This window comes from Drosophila erecta, unplaced genomic scaffold (assembly GCF_003286155.1).
Source record: "Drosophila erecta strain 14021-0224.00,06,07 unplaced genomic scaffold, DereRS2 tig00000055-arrow-pilon, whole genome shotgun sequence".
Lineage (NCBI taxonomy): Eukaryota > Metazoa > Arthropoda > Insecta > Diptera > Drosophilidae > Drosophila > Drosophila erecta.
In genome coordinates, this window is record NW_020825200.1 from 21,000,071 (window position 1) to 21,016,976 (window position 16,906).

The 16,906-nt window shown below is 37.3% G+C and overlaps 1 protein-coding gene across 1 annotated transcript; it reads left to right on the forward strand.

Moving 5' to 3' along the window:
* Window positions 1-7,483: 7,483 nt before the first annotated feature.
* Window positions 7,484-16,268, forward strand: LOC6542628 (zinc transporter 8). The gene is made up of 11 exons (XM_001970771.3): window positions 7,484-8,081; window positions 9,567-9,629; window positions 10,616-11,014; window positions 11,086-11,223; window positions 11,338-11,500; window positions 11,719-11,872; window positions 13,689-13,940; window positions 14,406-14,532; window positions 15,565-15,734; window positions 15,798-15,868; window positions 15,924-16,268. The coding sequence occupies exons 3-11, from the start codon at window positions 10,724-10,726 to the stop codon at window positions 16,031-16,033; spliced, it is 1,476 nt and encodes a 491-aa protein (XP_001970807.1). The 5' UTR covers window positions 7,484-8,081; window positions 9,567-9,629; window positions 10,616-10,723; the 3' UTR covers window positions 16,034-16,268.
* The last annotated feature ends 638 nt before the right edge of the window (window positions 16,269-16,906 follow it).

The window sequence follows — 16,906 nt, forward strand, 5'->3', positions numbered from 1 at the left end:
TTCTCATGTAAACATGACCTTTTCCACGTTTAAGGTTAGACCTGCTGCCCTAACACAACCGGCCACTGAACCTAGAACCTTTAAATGGTTATCAAAGCTGTTTGAAATGATGAGCAAGTCATCGAGGTACACAAAAACTTCATTTCTAAGCCCGGCAGGTATTACTTTATCCATCATATAGTCATTGCTTGCGAAGCGCTGATAAGAACGAATGACATTATCTTGTACTGGCTTTCCCGGCGTGGTGAAGTCTTATCGCTGGCTTCTTTGAGATCAAGGCTAGAAATGAAATTTGCTTTGGGAAGCCTACTAAGAACACCATCGATTTCGACAGAGACGAACATTTCGCGCTTTCTGCACCAACACAACTGGCGAAGACCAAAGTCTATCAAACTCATCGATAACGCCCAATTGTAACATACGGTAAACTTCCTTGTAAAGTAGCTTTTCTTTCAGCGGCGATACAAGAACATTTTTTGATTGTCTGACAATAAATTAATGTGCGCGTCAGAAGGCAACATTTGAAAAACGACCCAAATTGACGAAGCAGGGGTATGATGTAAATTTATATATCGTTCATTTTTCCTTCGTATTCCACTGGCATGCGACCTATTTTTTTTTTTGTTTTTTCGTCTTTTAATGATTTATTCAGCCAGTCTTCGCCTACGACGGTAATAGATGCCTTTGTGTCCAATAATCCAAGGACCAATCTGACCAGTAGCCGTATTTCAGCATAGTTTTTGTAGCATTTATAATTTTTGCTGATCACCAAAATTCTCTTATCCTATTGGTATTTTGAAACACCTTCGTCACCGGACTTATTTTGGTACTTGGACACATGATATTCTATATAATTTGTGTGACTCAATTTCGGAATCGGAACAACTAGGATGAATATTCTGACTGTTTAATTTTGTGTAATTTTAATAATAATTGTGCTTGTCGCTGCAGCAGCCTAAAATGCATGCATATAATATCTAATGACCTTTAGGGAACTGCCCACGCATATTAGATAAAGCTTTAGATACGATTAATTAGTTTCTGCAAATTGCTAAAACAAAACATCTGATCGCTGTAAAAATAGAGCAGAGAGGTCCAAAAAGAACCGGAAGAGAAAACCACTCTTCCAGAGGGTATATAAGACCCACCGCATCATGCGTCCATCTCTTTTATATTAGAAATTTTCGCCATTGATTGCACCGACGAGGGAGCTCCACGTGAGCATTGGAGAGCGATCGAGGAATCGCTATATGTAATATATTATATTATATAGACCACGAGGAGCTTCTTCATCATCGTCCAGCGAAGCCCCTACAGCAGTAACCGCCACTGCAGAACCGTTGCCACAGCCATTCCAGCAGAAGCAGTCCTGCTGGCAGCAGCCCCATCATTAGCTCCAGCAGCAGCAGCCCCATGAGCAGCTCCAGCAACAATAGCATTACCGACAGCTAGAACGACAGCAGCCCCATCGGCTGCAGCCCCATCGGCAGCATCCCTACATGCAGCAGCAGCGGAAGCAGCAGCAAGATCAGCAGCAACAGCTCCAGTAGAGGCAGTCGCAACAGCAGCAGCAACATGTATTTATACCCTTTACTCCTAGAGTAATGTCTTTGGTAAAAGGTATGTCAACGAAACGTGGATCGTCGGTGACCTCATCTCGACCCTCCTTGAAGGCCTTGTGCCACCTTCCACACTGAGATCTCGAAATGCACTCCTCCTTAAAGGCCTCTCGAAGCATTTGATAAGTTTCCGATGCATTTTTGCCAAGTCACACACAAAACTTTATGGCGTACCGCTGTTCCTGCGAACGCTCCATCGCACCGTGACACAACAGAAAAAATGACTTCGCTCTACGACACATCCTACCACTTCTATTGCTCAGAGCGAACTGAGACCGAGCGCGTTGGAAAGGAGAGACTCCGCCCCAAATTTTCAGACAGGTCCGAGCGTGCTACGACAGGTAGTTACGTGACAATGAAACCATGCGCATTACTTTCATAGCGCACCCTGTATATTCTTGATCAAGATCAATAGCCGAGTCGATCCGGCCATGCCCGTCTGTCCGTCCATCTGTCCGTATGAACGCCTCGATCTCAGGAACTACAAAAGCTAGAATGTTGAGATTAAGCATGCAGCTTCCAGACCCATAGACGCAGTGCAAGTCTACTTCCCACAAACCGCCCAAAACTGGCACGGCCACTTTTAAAAAATGTTGTGATATTTTTTCATTTTTGGATATATTTTATAAATTTCTTCAGATTTGCCCCAAAACTTTTTGCCACGCCCACAAACCGCCCAAAGCTGTCAGGCCCAAAATTATGAAAATTATAATGATATTTTTGAATATATCTTGTAAATTTCTATAGATTTGCCAAAAAAAACACTTTTTTTATCTTGTTTTTTATAATACTGTGTATCGGCAGCCTAAGAGTGATATTACCAAAAACAAGCACTACACTGAGAAAAATTTCGTGTCGTGTCGCCAGTGTAAATACCCAAAGCAGAAATAGTCACTTTCCAAGTACAAACGTATTTAAAAAATGGAAATTTAAAAAGACGAAAGTAATAGACGGCCCAAAATTATAAGCTAAAAATGCCGAAATAATTTCAATAATTTTCGTTAGTCTTATTTGAATTTTCCGGTGCACGATGCTCCCGAGAACTGAGAAAAATATGAATTATAAAATAAAAACTAGTAGTATTATTTTCTACGTTAATTATAATAAAGTTCGGTAGTGTTTTAAAATTATTATATGCAGAATATCAGTCTTCAGTATAATCTAGATAAATGGTATAGGGCCATTGCGAAAAGGGAAATCAAAACAAAACTCGAGAACTGCACTGATGCAGGGCAAAACCTTCTATTCTTTTGGTATCTGTATCCAGCTTTATTTGCAGAAAACGTATGCAACGCTTGCAGCTCGCCGCGAAAGATCTTTCCACGTGGGAATTGCAGCCGAGTGAGTTATTGAAAACCCATTATATGAAATGAGTAGAGCAAAACGAAAGCTCATTCAACTAATTTGAATCAGAGTACGGGTAAAGCTTAACGTAATGAAATGGAAGCTTTATTTTTGAAATATCTCGTAATATTTACATTTCTCTCATTCTACGGTTAAAATAACGAGTTTATGCACATGCTTGTATTATATTCGACTCTCCTTTCTCGAAACTACATTTCTTGTATTATAACTTGGAATTTTTATATGAGTAGTAAATATCTCCACTCTCAAGTTACTTTATTTAAATTATAAGCTTGATAGACTCTTTTAAAACTTTTATATGTTCGCAATGAAGCTGAAAGAAGCTAAATATGTTTATTTGTACAATAAATAAAGGAATTTGAAAATGGAATAATCAATTAAAATTGTTTAAATCCAGAAGTATTGGAATGCCGTGGCCCAATCAAGATAAAACTTTCGAGGGCTGTCTGGTTGTTTTCGGTCGAAGCAGTGAAGCCTAGAACTCCCCCCTTTTCTCCACTTTTATTAGAACGCGAATTTATTTTAAATAATTATTGTCATCGCCGGAGAGCTTAGCTAGCAGAACTTAATCTCACAGCCGGAAATGCATTAGCTAAATAACATCCGCTCTCTTCGAAAACGTCAACTTTATATGTTACAGATAATAATATTAAGGATGGCGCCCAACGTAGTGGAGCCTGATGTTTGCAATAAATTAAATCAAACATAGTTCCATTTTTAAAATCTTAATATAAATTATGGCTTTTAGCCATACATTATACATTTGATACATTAAAATCAAACATAGAATTAACACCGCTAGCTGGCTCTTGCCTTCGCTATAAAATTAGTCTTTATTAAGGCCCTTATATAAGGTACTTGATGATAAACTAGTAATAAGTTTTATCATCACAGGGGTTATGCAAACGGTCATTTGGTCATGCAAACTAATAGATGTTCTTGTTAGAAGGTGACTTATTAGTGGACTAGATCTACAGTTAACCAACAAGGTAATCCTATTAGGATGAGTTAAGCTAATTCACTCAATCGATATACCCGGTGGGAAGGAACAGTAACAGTGTCTCAGAGTGTGTCTACTTCTCAACTTAGCATGGAAGTCGAAAATGTCAAGATAGTAATATCATTTGTGGGACTTGTGTCAGAAATATTGAGTATCAACCCCAAGCGTTTCGGACGAGGTGCAAGAACAAGTTCCACCTAGTCTGTTTTAATACTCGCCAGGGAACAAGAACTGTCTGTCGGTCTACGGAGAATAACTGCAAAATCCAGCACCTTCATTGGCCGAGGAGTTGGCTACAGCGCAGAGAGAAGCCCCAGACATGAGATTACGATCGCAGGGCATGGATGAGGCTCGTGCTAATAGGTCAGCAGAACAAGAAAACACAGCACCCAGCGCAGATACGTCAATTTCCAATAGCGACGCAGAGGATGTTGGCCGTATGCAGGATGGAATAGCTGAATTAAATATACCTTTGACACAAACTATGGCACAAATTAGCCAAATGGCACAAGCCATGTCTCAGTTGCCGGTGGCAATAGAAGGAGGCATTCGGAGGTTATCAAGTCAGAATGTTCCCTGATCACAACGAACGACAGGACTCCAAACATTTCAACAGCTGTTTAAGATATCCATCGCCCATCATTAGCTGCACAAGCTCCAGAAACGCAGTCTGCAAGCACTAGAGCGAATACCCTTTTTCCTGGATCTCCCAGCATTCGACAGAGCTTGGGTATGATCGAATAAGTCAAATCATATCTAATTGGAAGATACGATTTTCAGGTAAGCCCCTTGTCTGTAGACGATTGTGTATACAGAGTGGAAGCTCTTGCAATCCAATCATTGGATGGCAATCTACAAGTGCTAGCGCGGTACGCAAATATCCTGTTTGAAGGCAGTGCTTCGGAGTGGTTTTGGCGGATTCATAAAAGCGTCTCGCTAGTTACTTGGGAGCAGTTAAGTGCAGCTCTTTAAGCTCATTTTTAGGATGGTCGAAGTGACTTAGAAATCCGTACGGCGGTGTCTCAAAGGAAACAAAAACCATTGGAAACGTTTGATAAGTTTTATGACGAAATACTTTTTATTGCGAGTAAACTTTCGACTCCAATGACAGAACCAGCGTTGTTAGAAGTCTTGAGAGCCCATTTGTTAACTGGAATTCCACATGAAATATTACACGTTCCGATATTTAGTATTTCCCATTTGCGTCACATAGTTCGTCACATATTCTTGCAGTCTCTAGGAACAAATATCATAAGACCAAGTATTCGGCATGGGAATCGATTGCAAGTTCGCGAGTTAGTCATCCCTCGTACTTCTACTGAAGAAGAATCTGAACAAGAAGTAGAAATTGAACAGGACATTTCTGCAGTAACACTTATTTGTTGGAATTGTGGAGCACACGATCATCGTTACGAAGAGGGTGTCGGGGAAAGAAAAGTTTTCTGCAATGGATGTGGCAAACCCTTGCATTTGAAGGTGATTTCTTCTAAAGTTAAGGTGCACTTTTCTAAAACAAAGTTTGGTAAATGATGTTGCAACGCCCACTCTAACCCACCCACAAACCGTGAAAAACTGCCACGCCCACACTTTTAAAAATTGTTTTGATATTTTTTTATTTTTTTCTTTGACGTTTATTTTATAATGTACTATGAGTAAACCTAAAATTTGTGTATATATCATATAATATATGTATATATCTGTTAGCTATCATATAAATGTGAAAAACATATCGGATGTGCTTAGCGCACTCAGTGGCCTTAATCGTTCGCATGAGAAAAACTCTTGATAATATCTTCAATAATTTCAGAATTGGGACATGAGGGAAAGACTAAAAAAACAAAAAGTAGAGAGAGGGAGAGAGAGAGAGAGAAAAATGGGACTAAAATCCTATTTCGATGTTATGGGGAAGCTTTAGATTTTCTTGATCTTTTGTGCAAAAAGTTAAGTAAATTGCAGTGCGAAGAACGCGACGAGCAACTGTAGTCTCGTCCTATTAAGTTCGAGCTAGAAAAAGTCCTGACCCACCTAACATGTACTTAAATTTGCAAATGGAGTACATACATATGTATGTACACATCAGCTTACACTTTTTATGCACATAAATATTTACAGTTTCGTGAAGAGCCAGTTTTCTTAAGTCCAGAAAATCTTACCGGAGGAAACAGCGTCAAGGTCTTAGTGTTTTTAGAGTTTATATAAAAAATCACAAATAATCATTTCTATTTTGCATTAGTAATTGGGATTGATATCAGAGATCGGTTCTTTTTGATACCGAGATCGGTTCGTCTCGAAGCGAGAAGACATATTCCTAGCATCGATAATCATTTGCAACCTAAGAATGGTGATCTCGATTGCTGAGCATAATTTGGACTTGGCTAGATTTTGAGATCGAAAATACAAAAATCAAAATCGTTGAGAACGGCTTATTCTCTGAGTGTACATTAATAAGCATTGTATTTTTTAACTTCGGTTGTCCTTTTCACGGAATTACCCATATATATGAATACGAATATCCCTTGGTACCATTTATATCTGACTACAATGTACCTTCTTATTTTTAAAAGTCGTTTATTGTACTACACATTTCAAGAGTGTTTGCTAATACTGCGTCACTGTGGATGAACTTGATACCGAACGATAAGAAATCAGGCACAAGTGTGTCGATTTTATAGCTGTCCAATATCGAAGCTCGTCATAAAGAATGTACATACAGATGTACATATTTTACAGCGCCAGAAACGTTATCTTGAAACTTTTTTTGAAGATTAACTTTTACTCTTTGAGTTACGGCTATGATCACGTATGTACAAAAGTGTAGATAACGTTGACTTGATTGTACATTTACACTAATGTACACATCTTTTAAAGGTTAATTAATTTAGAAAAACAATTTAAATGATTTGATATAAAATTCCTAAAGTTCGGGTGCCTTCAGGTCGTTTTCCGCGCCCTTGCCGCTGCGTAAACTGTAACTTTATAGAAAGTGTTGATAGAAGCTTGGGAATATTAAAAAAAAAAAGTTTCTCAGGAGTTCCTAGGGAATACGTCAGAAATTCATAGGAAAATTCATTTGTATAACAATTTCGAACATATTCTTATTCTAAATCAATCGAAGTGGCCGTGTACAAGTTGATATTAAACATGAAGACTGTAAATTGTATAGATTGTATCAAAATATAGATTGTATCAAAGACCCACTGTAACGCACAAAACCCCCCACGCGGACTGCAACGTGAAGCTTAGAAGTTGTATGTATGAAATGTAACCGCTTTAGTCAAGAAAGCAGTCCCTTTCCTAATAACGGATGTACATGTCTTTATCTTACCTCTTAGCCGAGTTACAGGTATCTGCTACTTCTAATAGTCGAGCAACTCGACTCTTCTCTCTTATTCTGATTAACGAACAAAAGCCACTATGAGGATCCTTTAAGAGCCACTCAAGCGTCGCCACTCAAGAGAGAAATGCCCCCACTCGAGTGCTCCCGCTCGCTCTGCCCACAAGCCAACTGAGAAGGCGACGCCGCCACCGCTGTTAGTTGAACTTCACGCGTCGCCGGGAGTGCCGGGAAGTGAACAATCGCTGACGATCAGAAATCTAAAATAATTACAGCGAGTAGGGCCGTGTAGAGAGCAGAAACGGGCAATGTAAATTCCCCCACCAAACGCTAGCTGATAGTGCACGGCAGCGGAACAGTGTAGTCCCGCAACTGAGAATTTTGTACGTGTATATCTTCTGTTTTCAAGGTCCGTGAAAAGCGCATATGGCTGGGAACTAGAAGATTTACAAAATGCGATTCGACTCAAAAACTTAAAATGTCAATGTTTTGAAAAGTTTCAAATAAAATTGCTTGAAATAGCACTATTTAACGCAGTTAAACTCAACTGAGCCCAGCGCCAGTTTTTCAGTGTAATATATGAGGGAGAGTAACCCTACAACTACAACGAACGGGCGCTTCGCTTTGATATCTCGGAACGTACATCCATACAAATGTATGTATATAGCTATGTGCAACATCAGCAGCTGAGTAGAAAGATATGTGAGAAAGAGAGCCGCTGTCGAAAACATTACGCATTGCCAAAGTCAAACCTGCTGATAAGGTCAGTGCACGTTCTCCGCCGGCATTTGTTTTCTTTACTTTACTTTTAAATTTGCAGTTTAATTGTAAAGGCTTGTTGCAAATGTTAAACTCTCTGGTTAGTGAGTCTAATTCTAAATAAAAATGCTACATTTTTAAATGCTAAATGCTACATTACATAGCTACTTATTTAGAACCGAGAGAGAAATCTGCTTAGCCTTTACTCAGCAAATCAATTTAAATATGTACATTTATGTCTTCGGAAATAGATAGCGACATGTATTTTTGTATAAATATGTGTTTATACATACGTACATATGTACCTGTCATATTCTTCTAATATACACCTTTACTTCTCGAAAAACTGATATACAAATCTGCCAAAAAGGGTGGCCAAAACACTTAACTCGGAAACTGGTATAAATGGAAAGCAAACAATTAAGCAATCTCAAGTCTTATAAAGATTAAAATCTAAATTGATAAATAAGTTTTAACATAATGGGCGGCAGTTGTAGGAAAATCAATTGACTTGAATCACCATTCTGTAATAAAGGAGACATTTACGATCATATAAAGTATACATATACATTCTTGATCAGTATCAGTTGTTAAGCAATCTGCATGAAACGGACCTGACACTGTGCCATATAGCAGTCATTTGAGAAATAACTAAAAATAATTGTTTCTGGTCATAAAGCCTACTAATTCGTTCTGTTCCTGTATTCTGACACCGTTTTAATTTGATAAACGTCTGAAAACTTATCATATATGTAGCTGCAATAAGAACAGTCGGAAAATGTCTGGATTACTAGAAATTTTAGATTGTTTGTTTTGCGGTTTGTAGGCGTTACATTTTTGACATATTGTTAGACACTGTCAAAACAAATGATCTCGCACTAGCCAAGTAAAGGGTATCTTAAAGTCTGTAGGTCCTGACATGAAAATCAAAGCAAAAAGTGTGGTCTTTGTGGGCTTAAGAGTTTGCGTGGCAAAAAAATACCGATAAAAATTGGCAAAACAAATAATAAAATAAAAAATTTCAACCCATTTTTCAAAAATTTAAGCGTTGCATTTTGGAAGTTAAGCATTGCACTTGGGAAGTTAGAGTGGGCGTTAAAAACATTTTAGCATGTAGATACAAATTGGAAAGACAATTAATAAACTGAAAATAAAAACAAAACAGTGCTCAAAAATTTGGGCGTGGCAGCTTTGGGCGGCTTGTGGGCTTTAGAGTGGGAGTGGCAAAAAATATTTGTGTCACACCAATAGAAATTGGCAAGACCAATAAAAAATTTTTTTAAATATTAAAACCATTTCAAAAGTGTTGAAAAAAATTGCACAACTTAGGCATCACAAGAGTTACTCTACGAGCATACAAAGAATAGACTCATTCATCACGTTCTCACAATTTATAATTTAAAAAAATTCTGAGTAATTTTCATAATTTTAGTTATAAGTACTTTCCACTTTCTCCAAACTCTCCAACCATTTTCCATCTTCCTTTCAGCACTAACACATCAGCAAAACATGAAAGCAATTCCATTGCCTATTATTCAGCTGCTTAGTACCAGTACATCAGTATACTCATCAACGTATCCATGACAATCCATCACAAATTATCCTATTTTTTATTAACATATCAATTTTAATATGTTAATAATTCGTGTTTTTATTACCATTAAAGAAATTATATAAAAATAAAATAAAATATTAAAATTTGGGGGTCTTGTAATTTGTTTGTAAATTATTAGTCTTCGGCAGTTTTGGCCAGCTTGTTCTTAGTTACTAAAAGGTTTTCGATTTCGTCGGGCTTCCAAATTTCCACTTGACTTACAATGATCAGTGTTTGTGAATTTTATTTAAAAATCTACTTCGAGTTTCCGTTCCGAAATCTTTATAACATTTTGTTCACTTTTTTATTACATTATGGAATTTCGTCTTTTTTACTTTTACACTTAAAAATTGTGTGCTTCACTGTAGGTTCTTCATGGAATCTTATTTGCTTTAACATTTATTATGCCCCTTTTTGGTAGGGAAAAAGGCTGTACTAGATTCGTTGAAAAGTATGTAAAAGGCAGGAGGAAGCGTTTCCGACAAATATTATATATTCTTGATCAGGATCTCTAACCGAGTCGATATGGCCATGTCCGTCTGAACGTCCATATGAACGCCTCGGTCTCAGGAACTTTAAAACCATGTAAACTCCAGGGATGCGACGCAAGTTTGTTTGTCCAAATGTTGCAACGCCCACTGTAATGCACACAAACCGCCCAAAATTGCCACGCTCAGACTTTCGGAAAATGTTAAACAAATTTTTTTATTGTTATTTATACCAGATAAATTAAATTTCCATTAGCTGATTAACGGGTATCTGATAGTCGAGGAACTCGACTATAGTCGGGTTTCATTTTACTCCGATACATAGATAATAATGAAAGCGAGATGCAAGTAGAGATTGTATACCAGCGCCAGTGTAAGCGGCATTATATTTATTGCTCAGGACTGTCCTACTTTATTGGCTATGCTAAGTTTTTAAAAAATTCTACGACATTGCAGGAATTCTGAAAATTTGTGGTGTTTTGTTATGTGTTTACTCAATGCAGCTCACGCACGAGGATCAACTGAAATAATAATAGTATAGTTTACCAATTGACACCAAATACCATGTCAAAATATCAAAAGCTTGACAATGCATTCTTACCCAACTCTCACGATGACGACTCTGAAGGGGGTTTCCCGGCTTATTTTGATGATAATCATCAAAATACGGACCTGCAACAGGATCCAGGTATTAGAAATGATCGGCTGCCAGATTACGAAGACAGATATTACAAAGTATACAACAACGTGGATAGGGAGGTGGTGATAATTGGGTCAAATGTCGTCCGAGTTCCACAGGAGCAAACCTGGGAGGTGCCACTGTTGGGCGACTGTGGCGACGGTGCGAGGAACCAGGTAAATGGAACAACTAAACGACTTTCAAATATACATAAATTATTATAAGCAAATTGTGCGGCCCATTGCAGAACTCGGAAACGGAGATTGATATGCAGCATGAGTGCTGCAATCATCAACCAGGGTTCGGGGCCAACCCAAAAAGCAAATCTGCACAGGAGGCCAAATATAAAATTATGCTCGCAGTTTCCCTGTGTTGTGTATTTATGGTAAGAAGGAGCACCCTACTCCTCAAATGTGTAGGTGTGGGCACGAATTACTGATTTAATTATGACACATTTCATGCCCTGCAACTCGACCTACAAATTTGACGGCGACCGCAGATCATTGAATTTCTTGGCGGCTATATAGCCGGAAGTCTGGCCATAATGACGGATGCCGCCCATTTGGCATCTGATTGCATTAGTTTCGTCATCGGTCTAGTCGCCATATGGATAGGGAGTCGCCCGCCCGACGAGCGTATGTCCTTTGGGTACAAACGCTTTGGTAAGTAGTCAATTGCCTTCACACCATTCTAATGAGAGTACCATGTGCATGTGGCCCATATAAATCCATGCGTTAATGTGCGCTTTGACCGCTGTTTTGAAATATCTGTATGTCAACAGACAATGCCATCAGATTATCATCAGATCGTCATTTGATTTGGGCAAGAATTTGAGAGCATTATTCAGATTGTTCTTTTTTTCTCCTGTATATGTTTTCAGAGGTTATCGGAGCTGTGGCATCTATCTTGGGAATCTGGTTCGTAACTTTCCTGCTTGTGGTTGTGGCTATTCAGAGGATCTACTCCCAGGACTTTGAACTAAATGCCGATATGATGATGCTCATTTCAGGCATTGGCATTGCCATAAATATCGTGTAAGTGTAGACAAGAATCTCACATAAATATTAATATTTGTATGAAAATTGTATGTACTATCCCTTTCCATAATGCTAGCGAAAGACAAAATGACTCTGATTTTCATATAAGTTAAGGCCGGGCGTGTAGGTTTCTGAAAAGGTCCATAAATTATAAACTCCTATAAAGACATCTCAATAACGTCCGTATATTATTATATATATGTATCTTATTTCACCAAATACCTTTTAGGTATTTAGGATTATCTTTAGGAATATCAATGACTATGCCCTTAATTTAAAAACGCTTAAAGTTCATCTACTACCAGATACCCGTTACTCAGCAATTGGAAGTGGGAATGAGAAATTTCAACATTTTTCCGGCTTATCGATAGAAATTAGGAAAAACAATAAATGATAATATTAAAAAAAAAAATGAAAAAAAAACATTTTTTAAAATTTGGGCGTGAGAGTTTGGTTCGATTTGTTGGCGTTAAAGTGGGCGTGGCAAAAAATTTTTTGGCAAACCTATTGAAATTTACAAGACATGTATATTCAAAAATGAAAAAATATCAAAACATTTTTCAAAATTCTGAGCGTGAAAGATTTGGGCGGTTTGCGGGCATAAAAGTATTTTGGTAAATCTGTACAAATTTATAAGATATTTTCAAAACTGAAAAAATATAAAAACATTTTTCAAAAGTGTGGACGTAACAGTTTTGTGCTGTTTGTGGGCGTTAGAGTAGGCGTGGCTACATTTGGAGACAAACCTGGGCTGCGTCTATGTCTCAGGAAGCTGCACTTTTAAAAAATGTGATATTTTTTATGTATCTTGTAAATTTCTATAGATTTGCCAAAATTCTTTTTGCCACGCCCACTCTAACGCCAACAAATCAAACAAAACTCTCACTCACTTGTTCTCCTAATTTCTATCGATATTCCAGGAAATTTTGTAATTTCTCGTTAGTAACAGGTATCTCATAGTCGGAGAACTCGATTATAGAATTTTGTATCTTGTTTTTTTTTCCCAATTCCCACCGATATTTCAGGAAATATTGAAATTTATCGTTCGCACTTCCACAGCTTATAGTCGGGGAACTCGACTATAGCATTCTCTCTTGCTATACCCGTTACCCGTAGAGTAAAAGGGTATCTTAGATTCGTTAAAAAGTATGTAACAGGCAGAAGGAAGCATTTCCGACCATATGATGTATATACATATATTCTTGATCGGGATCAATAGCCGAGTCGATCTGGCCATGTCGGTCTGTCCGTATGAACTAAAATTTTGAAATTAAGCATGCAGCTTTCAGAGACATAGACGCAGCTCAAGTTTGCTTCCAAATTTTGATCCGCCCACTCTAACGCCCACATATCGCATAAAATTGCCACGCCCACACTTTTGAAAAATGTTGTAAACTTTTTTAATTTTTTGTATAACTTGGAAATTTCTATAAATCTGCTCAAAACTTTTTTCCACGCCCACTCCAACGCCCACAAACCACCCAAAACTGTCACGGCCACACGTTTAAAGAAATTTTAATTTTTTTTTCATTTTATTATCTGGTATCTGGTAGTAAGTGGTATCTCGACTATAGCATTCTCTCTTATTTCCTTTTTTATTAGTCTTGTAGAGTTCTTTCGATTTGCCTAAAAACTTTTTGCCAAGTCCATTTTAACGCCTACAAACCGTCCAAACCTGTTCGCTCACACCTTTGAAAAATTTTTAATTTTTATTTAAGCACCGAGTATCTGGTGGCCGGGGAACTCGACTATAGAATTCTATCTTGTTTTTTCTGTTAATTAGATTTACAAATTATTATTTTTTTTTACACAGAATGATGTTTGTTTTGCATGGATCCTGGTTCGTCAGCGGGAATGGACATGGCCACAGTCACAGCCATAGTCACGGAAACGGACATGAGCCAAATAATTGTCCATCACAAACACGTTCCAACTCCTACATGCTTACGGCGAGCGGAAGTCAAAGCTCTTTAACAGCGGAAGAGGAACATTCAATAAGTAAAGAAATAAATTCAAACGAGCATACGATTTTTAGTACAAATGGGGAAAAAGCACATCAGGCTGGGTAAGTAAAAATATATACAGAGTAATAAAGAAATAAGTATTGACTGAATAGAATTTTTAATTCCTGCGGTGAACGCTATACAACTCTCGTTCCACTAGTATTAGGCAAAAGCAACACCGCAAGCCCTAGTCTGTGTACATACTTACACGTATGTATATACGGGTTACTCGTTGATTAACATTTTTGTTAGTTTTATTATTGCTCATAGTTGCTTATACAAAATTTGCGGATAGTGACGTGGATGGGTATTCAAAAGATTTTCCGGCTGTCTACTGCCTTCAAACGCATTTGTAGACTAAATAAATAACTATTTGATAGTCGGGTAATTCGACACTTGCATGTGCGGTTGTCGTATCTTTTTATTATTAACAGTAATTAACGTAAGATCATTTAAGCTGAAATGACATTAAATTGAATGACAGCTGATAATTTATATTTGCCTCTCACTGCTTTTTCTCTCTGCAGGACTTCAAACATGCAGCTGGCGCACGAGGAGAAAAACCTAAACCTGCGTGCCGCAATGATTCATGTGATTGGAGACCTAGTGCAGAGCATTGGCGTTTTTTTGGCCGCCGTCCTAATTAAAGTTTATGTAAGTTTGTTCTGTACATCTTTATGCGTGTCACTTATTTAGTGAGAAGAACATTTTAAATATGCTTTGGTGGTGTGATTTTTGGAGTGATAGACCAAAGAAAGATATTTCAAATACTAAAAGGATTACATACCAGACTTTGAAGAAAACAAGAGAGCGCTAGACCCGACTACCGCGATTTTTAACTAATAATCATAATTCTGAACTCAGCTAAAGGAATTGCGAGATATAACAAACACTAACACGAAATACAAACACTAAAGCGAGTGTTGTAGCAAACTAATTGAATTGAATGCAGTCGACGGATCTTTTTAATAAACTTTTAGTTCATTTTTTTAAGATGAATTTTAATTTGAACATAAAATCTCTTTATATTCTTAAGCGTTTTAGGAGTTCTGGTAGGGATGGCAATGTTGTGAGGCTTCTTATTCTATTCTCATTTTCATAGTTCCGAGGTGTTCATTGAATTTTCAATTTAAAACAAAAAAACAGAAAGAACGATATAGTCGAGATTGTCGAGATACGTGTACTCAGATAGTGGGAGCACGAACGAGAAAGTTCAACATTTTTTGCTTAATCGTAACTTTCTGAGATCCGGCCGTTCATACGGACAGATAGACGGACATGGCCAAATCAATTCGAATGTTGACCCTCATCAATATTAAATATGTATATTATAGGGTCGGACACGCTTCTTCTTCATTTTACATTATTGTTCTACGAGTAAGGGGTATAAAAATAATATTCTGTTTATAAGTAACGGGTATCTGATAGTCGAGGAACTCGACTAAGCGTGCTCTCTTGTTTTAAATTGTGATGAGTAGTGGAGCTACTCGCTATATACATATGTAATAGTCACCTTTGCATCTCGTAAACTCTCGTATTTCTGCTTGCCATTTCCATTTTCCTCGAGTATTTAATAAACTTAAAAGTTGTGAGCTCAGAAACAGTGGCTTTGATGTGCTTATACATTATTTTAAATAAAATTTGTATCTGCTACTGTTATGTATTGTAATATTACGAATATTTCAGCCAGGTGCCAAATATGCTGATCCACTGTGTACTCTCATTTTTTCAATTATTGTATTAATGACTACCCTGCGTCTGTTTCGGGAGTCTATGGGCATCATCGTGAATGCAGTTCCACAAAACCTTAATATGCGCACCCTGTATTTGGAGCTGGGCAGCCTCGAAGGTGTCAGGTCAGTTGACAACCCAAGTCCTCCAAAGGTCACCTTATATTAAAAATGTGTTTCGCTTTCCAGATCTGTGCACCACCTAAACGTGTGGCAACAAACCACCCAGCAAAGGGTTCTGATGGTGCATCTCGTTACAGGTGAGTCCCTAAAATGTGTACAGGTACAGTTTCATTAGTTTCTAATACGTTTCAGACTCTCGAGCTGACGGCAATGTAGTACTGCAGACGGCCACGAAGCTCGTCTCTGGCCCAAAATATAACGTCAAGCATGCAACTATTCAAATAGAACCTAAAACTGAGTAGTCGTTATTAATGCAATTAACTTCTGATCCACAAAAGAATCGAAGCCATTTAGCCGTTTTATCAAACCATGTTTTTTTACTTTGTATTTATTGCTTATAGATTGCTTGTGTATAATAGCATTTATTGTTAAGCATTCAGTGAAATTACCCCAAAGAAAGTATTTTATTTGACTTTTAGAATTAATTTATTCGATCTGAACCGAAACGCACCAAATACACTTTAGAAAAGAATTTAATTTCACTTTTAGAATTAATTTATTTAATCTGACCCGAAACGTACCAAATTCCCCTTTGAAAAAAGTAGCTCCACATTCGAGTTCCAACAGTTGAAATCATAAAATTAAAAATGTATTAATCTGCTGACAAATATCGTCATTGAATATGGTAAGGCTGTTTGAACCGTAAGTAGTAAAATAAAATAAGAGTGCTCACGCTTTTTTTCATGAAAATTGCGAAAGTTGACAGAATGCGTCAAATGATTATAATTAATAATAATTTAGCTGGCATCGTTCCCCAAAGTTGAGTGATTTAATTTTGCCTACCTTACTCTTACATTTTACTCTGCTTTTGAATAAAAGTACTGCCATAAAATACTTTTTTATCTTTTCCTGAGATTCACCTTTTCTTTGCCTTCTTTAATAAAAAATATAAAATGACATAAATTTCAAAATAAAATTGCGCTGATAATAGTTGCGATACCCAAATATTTAGTAACATAGATAAAACTCAAAAATGTAACTTATTTAAATAGATACCTACGTTGAATCTATCGTAAAAACGAAAATGGGAGCCAGCTTATATAGCCTTGCAGAAATTACACATTTAGAAAAAACTATTATTTTCAATTTGTTGTTTTCAAAATGAATTTTGGATT

Coding starts and splice junctions, on each gene's coding strand:
- LOC6542628 (XM_001970771.3), top strand. CDS start 10,724: ATGTCAAAATATCAAAAGCTTGACAATGCATTCTTACCCAACTCTCAC. Junction 11,015..11,085: donor GCGACGGTGCGAGGAACCAG/GTAAATGGAACA, acceptor GGCCCATTGCAG/AACTCGGAAACGGAGATTGA. Junction 11,224..11,337: donor CCCTGTGTTGTGTATTTATG/GTAAGAAGGAGC, acceptor CGGCGACCGCAG/ATCATTGAATTTCTTGGCGG.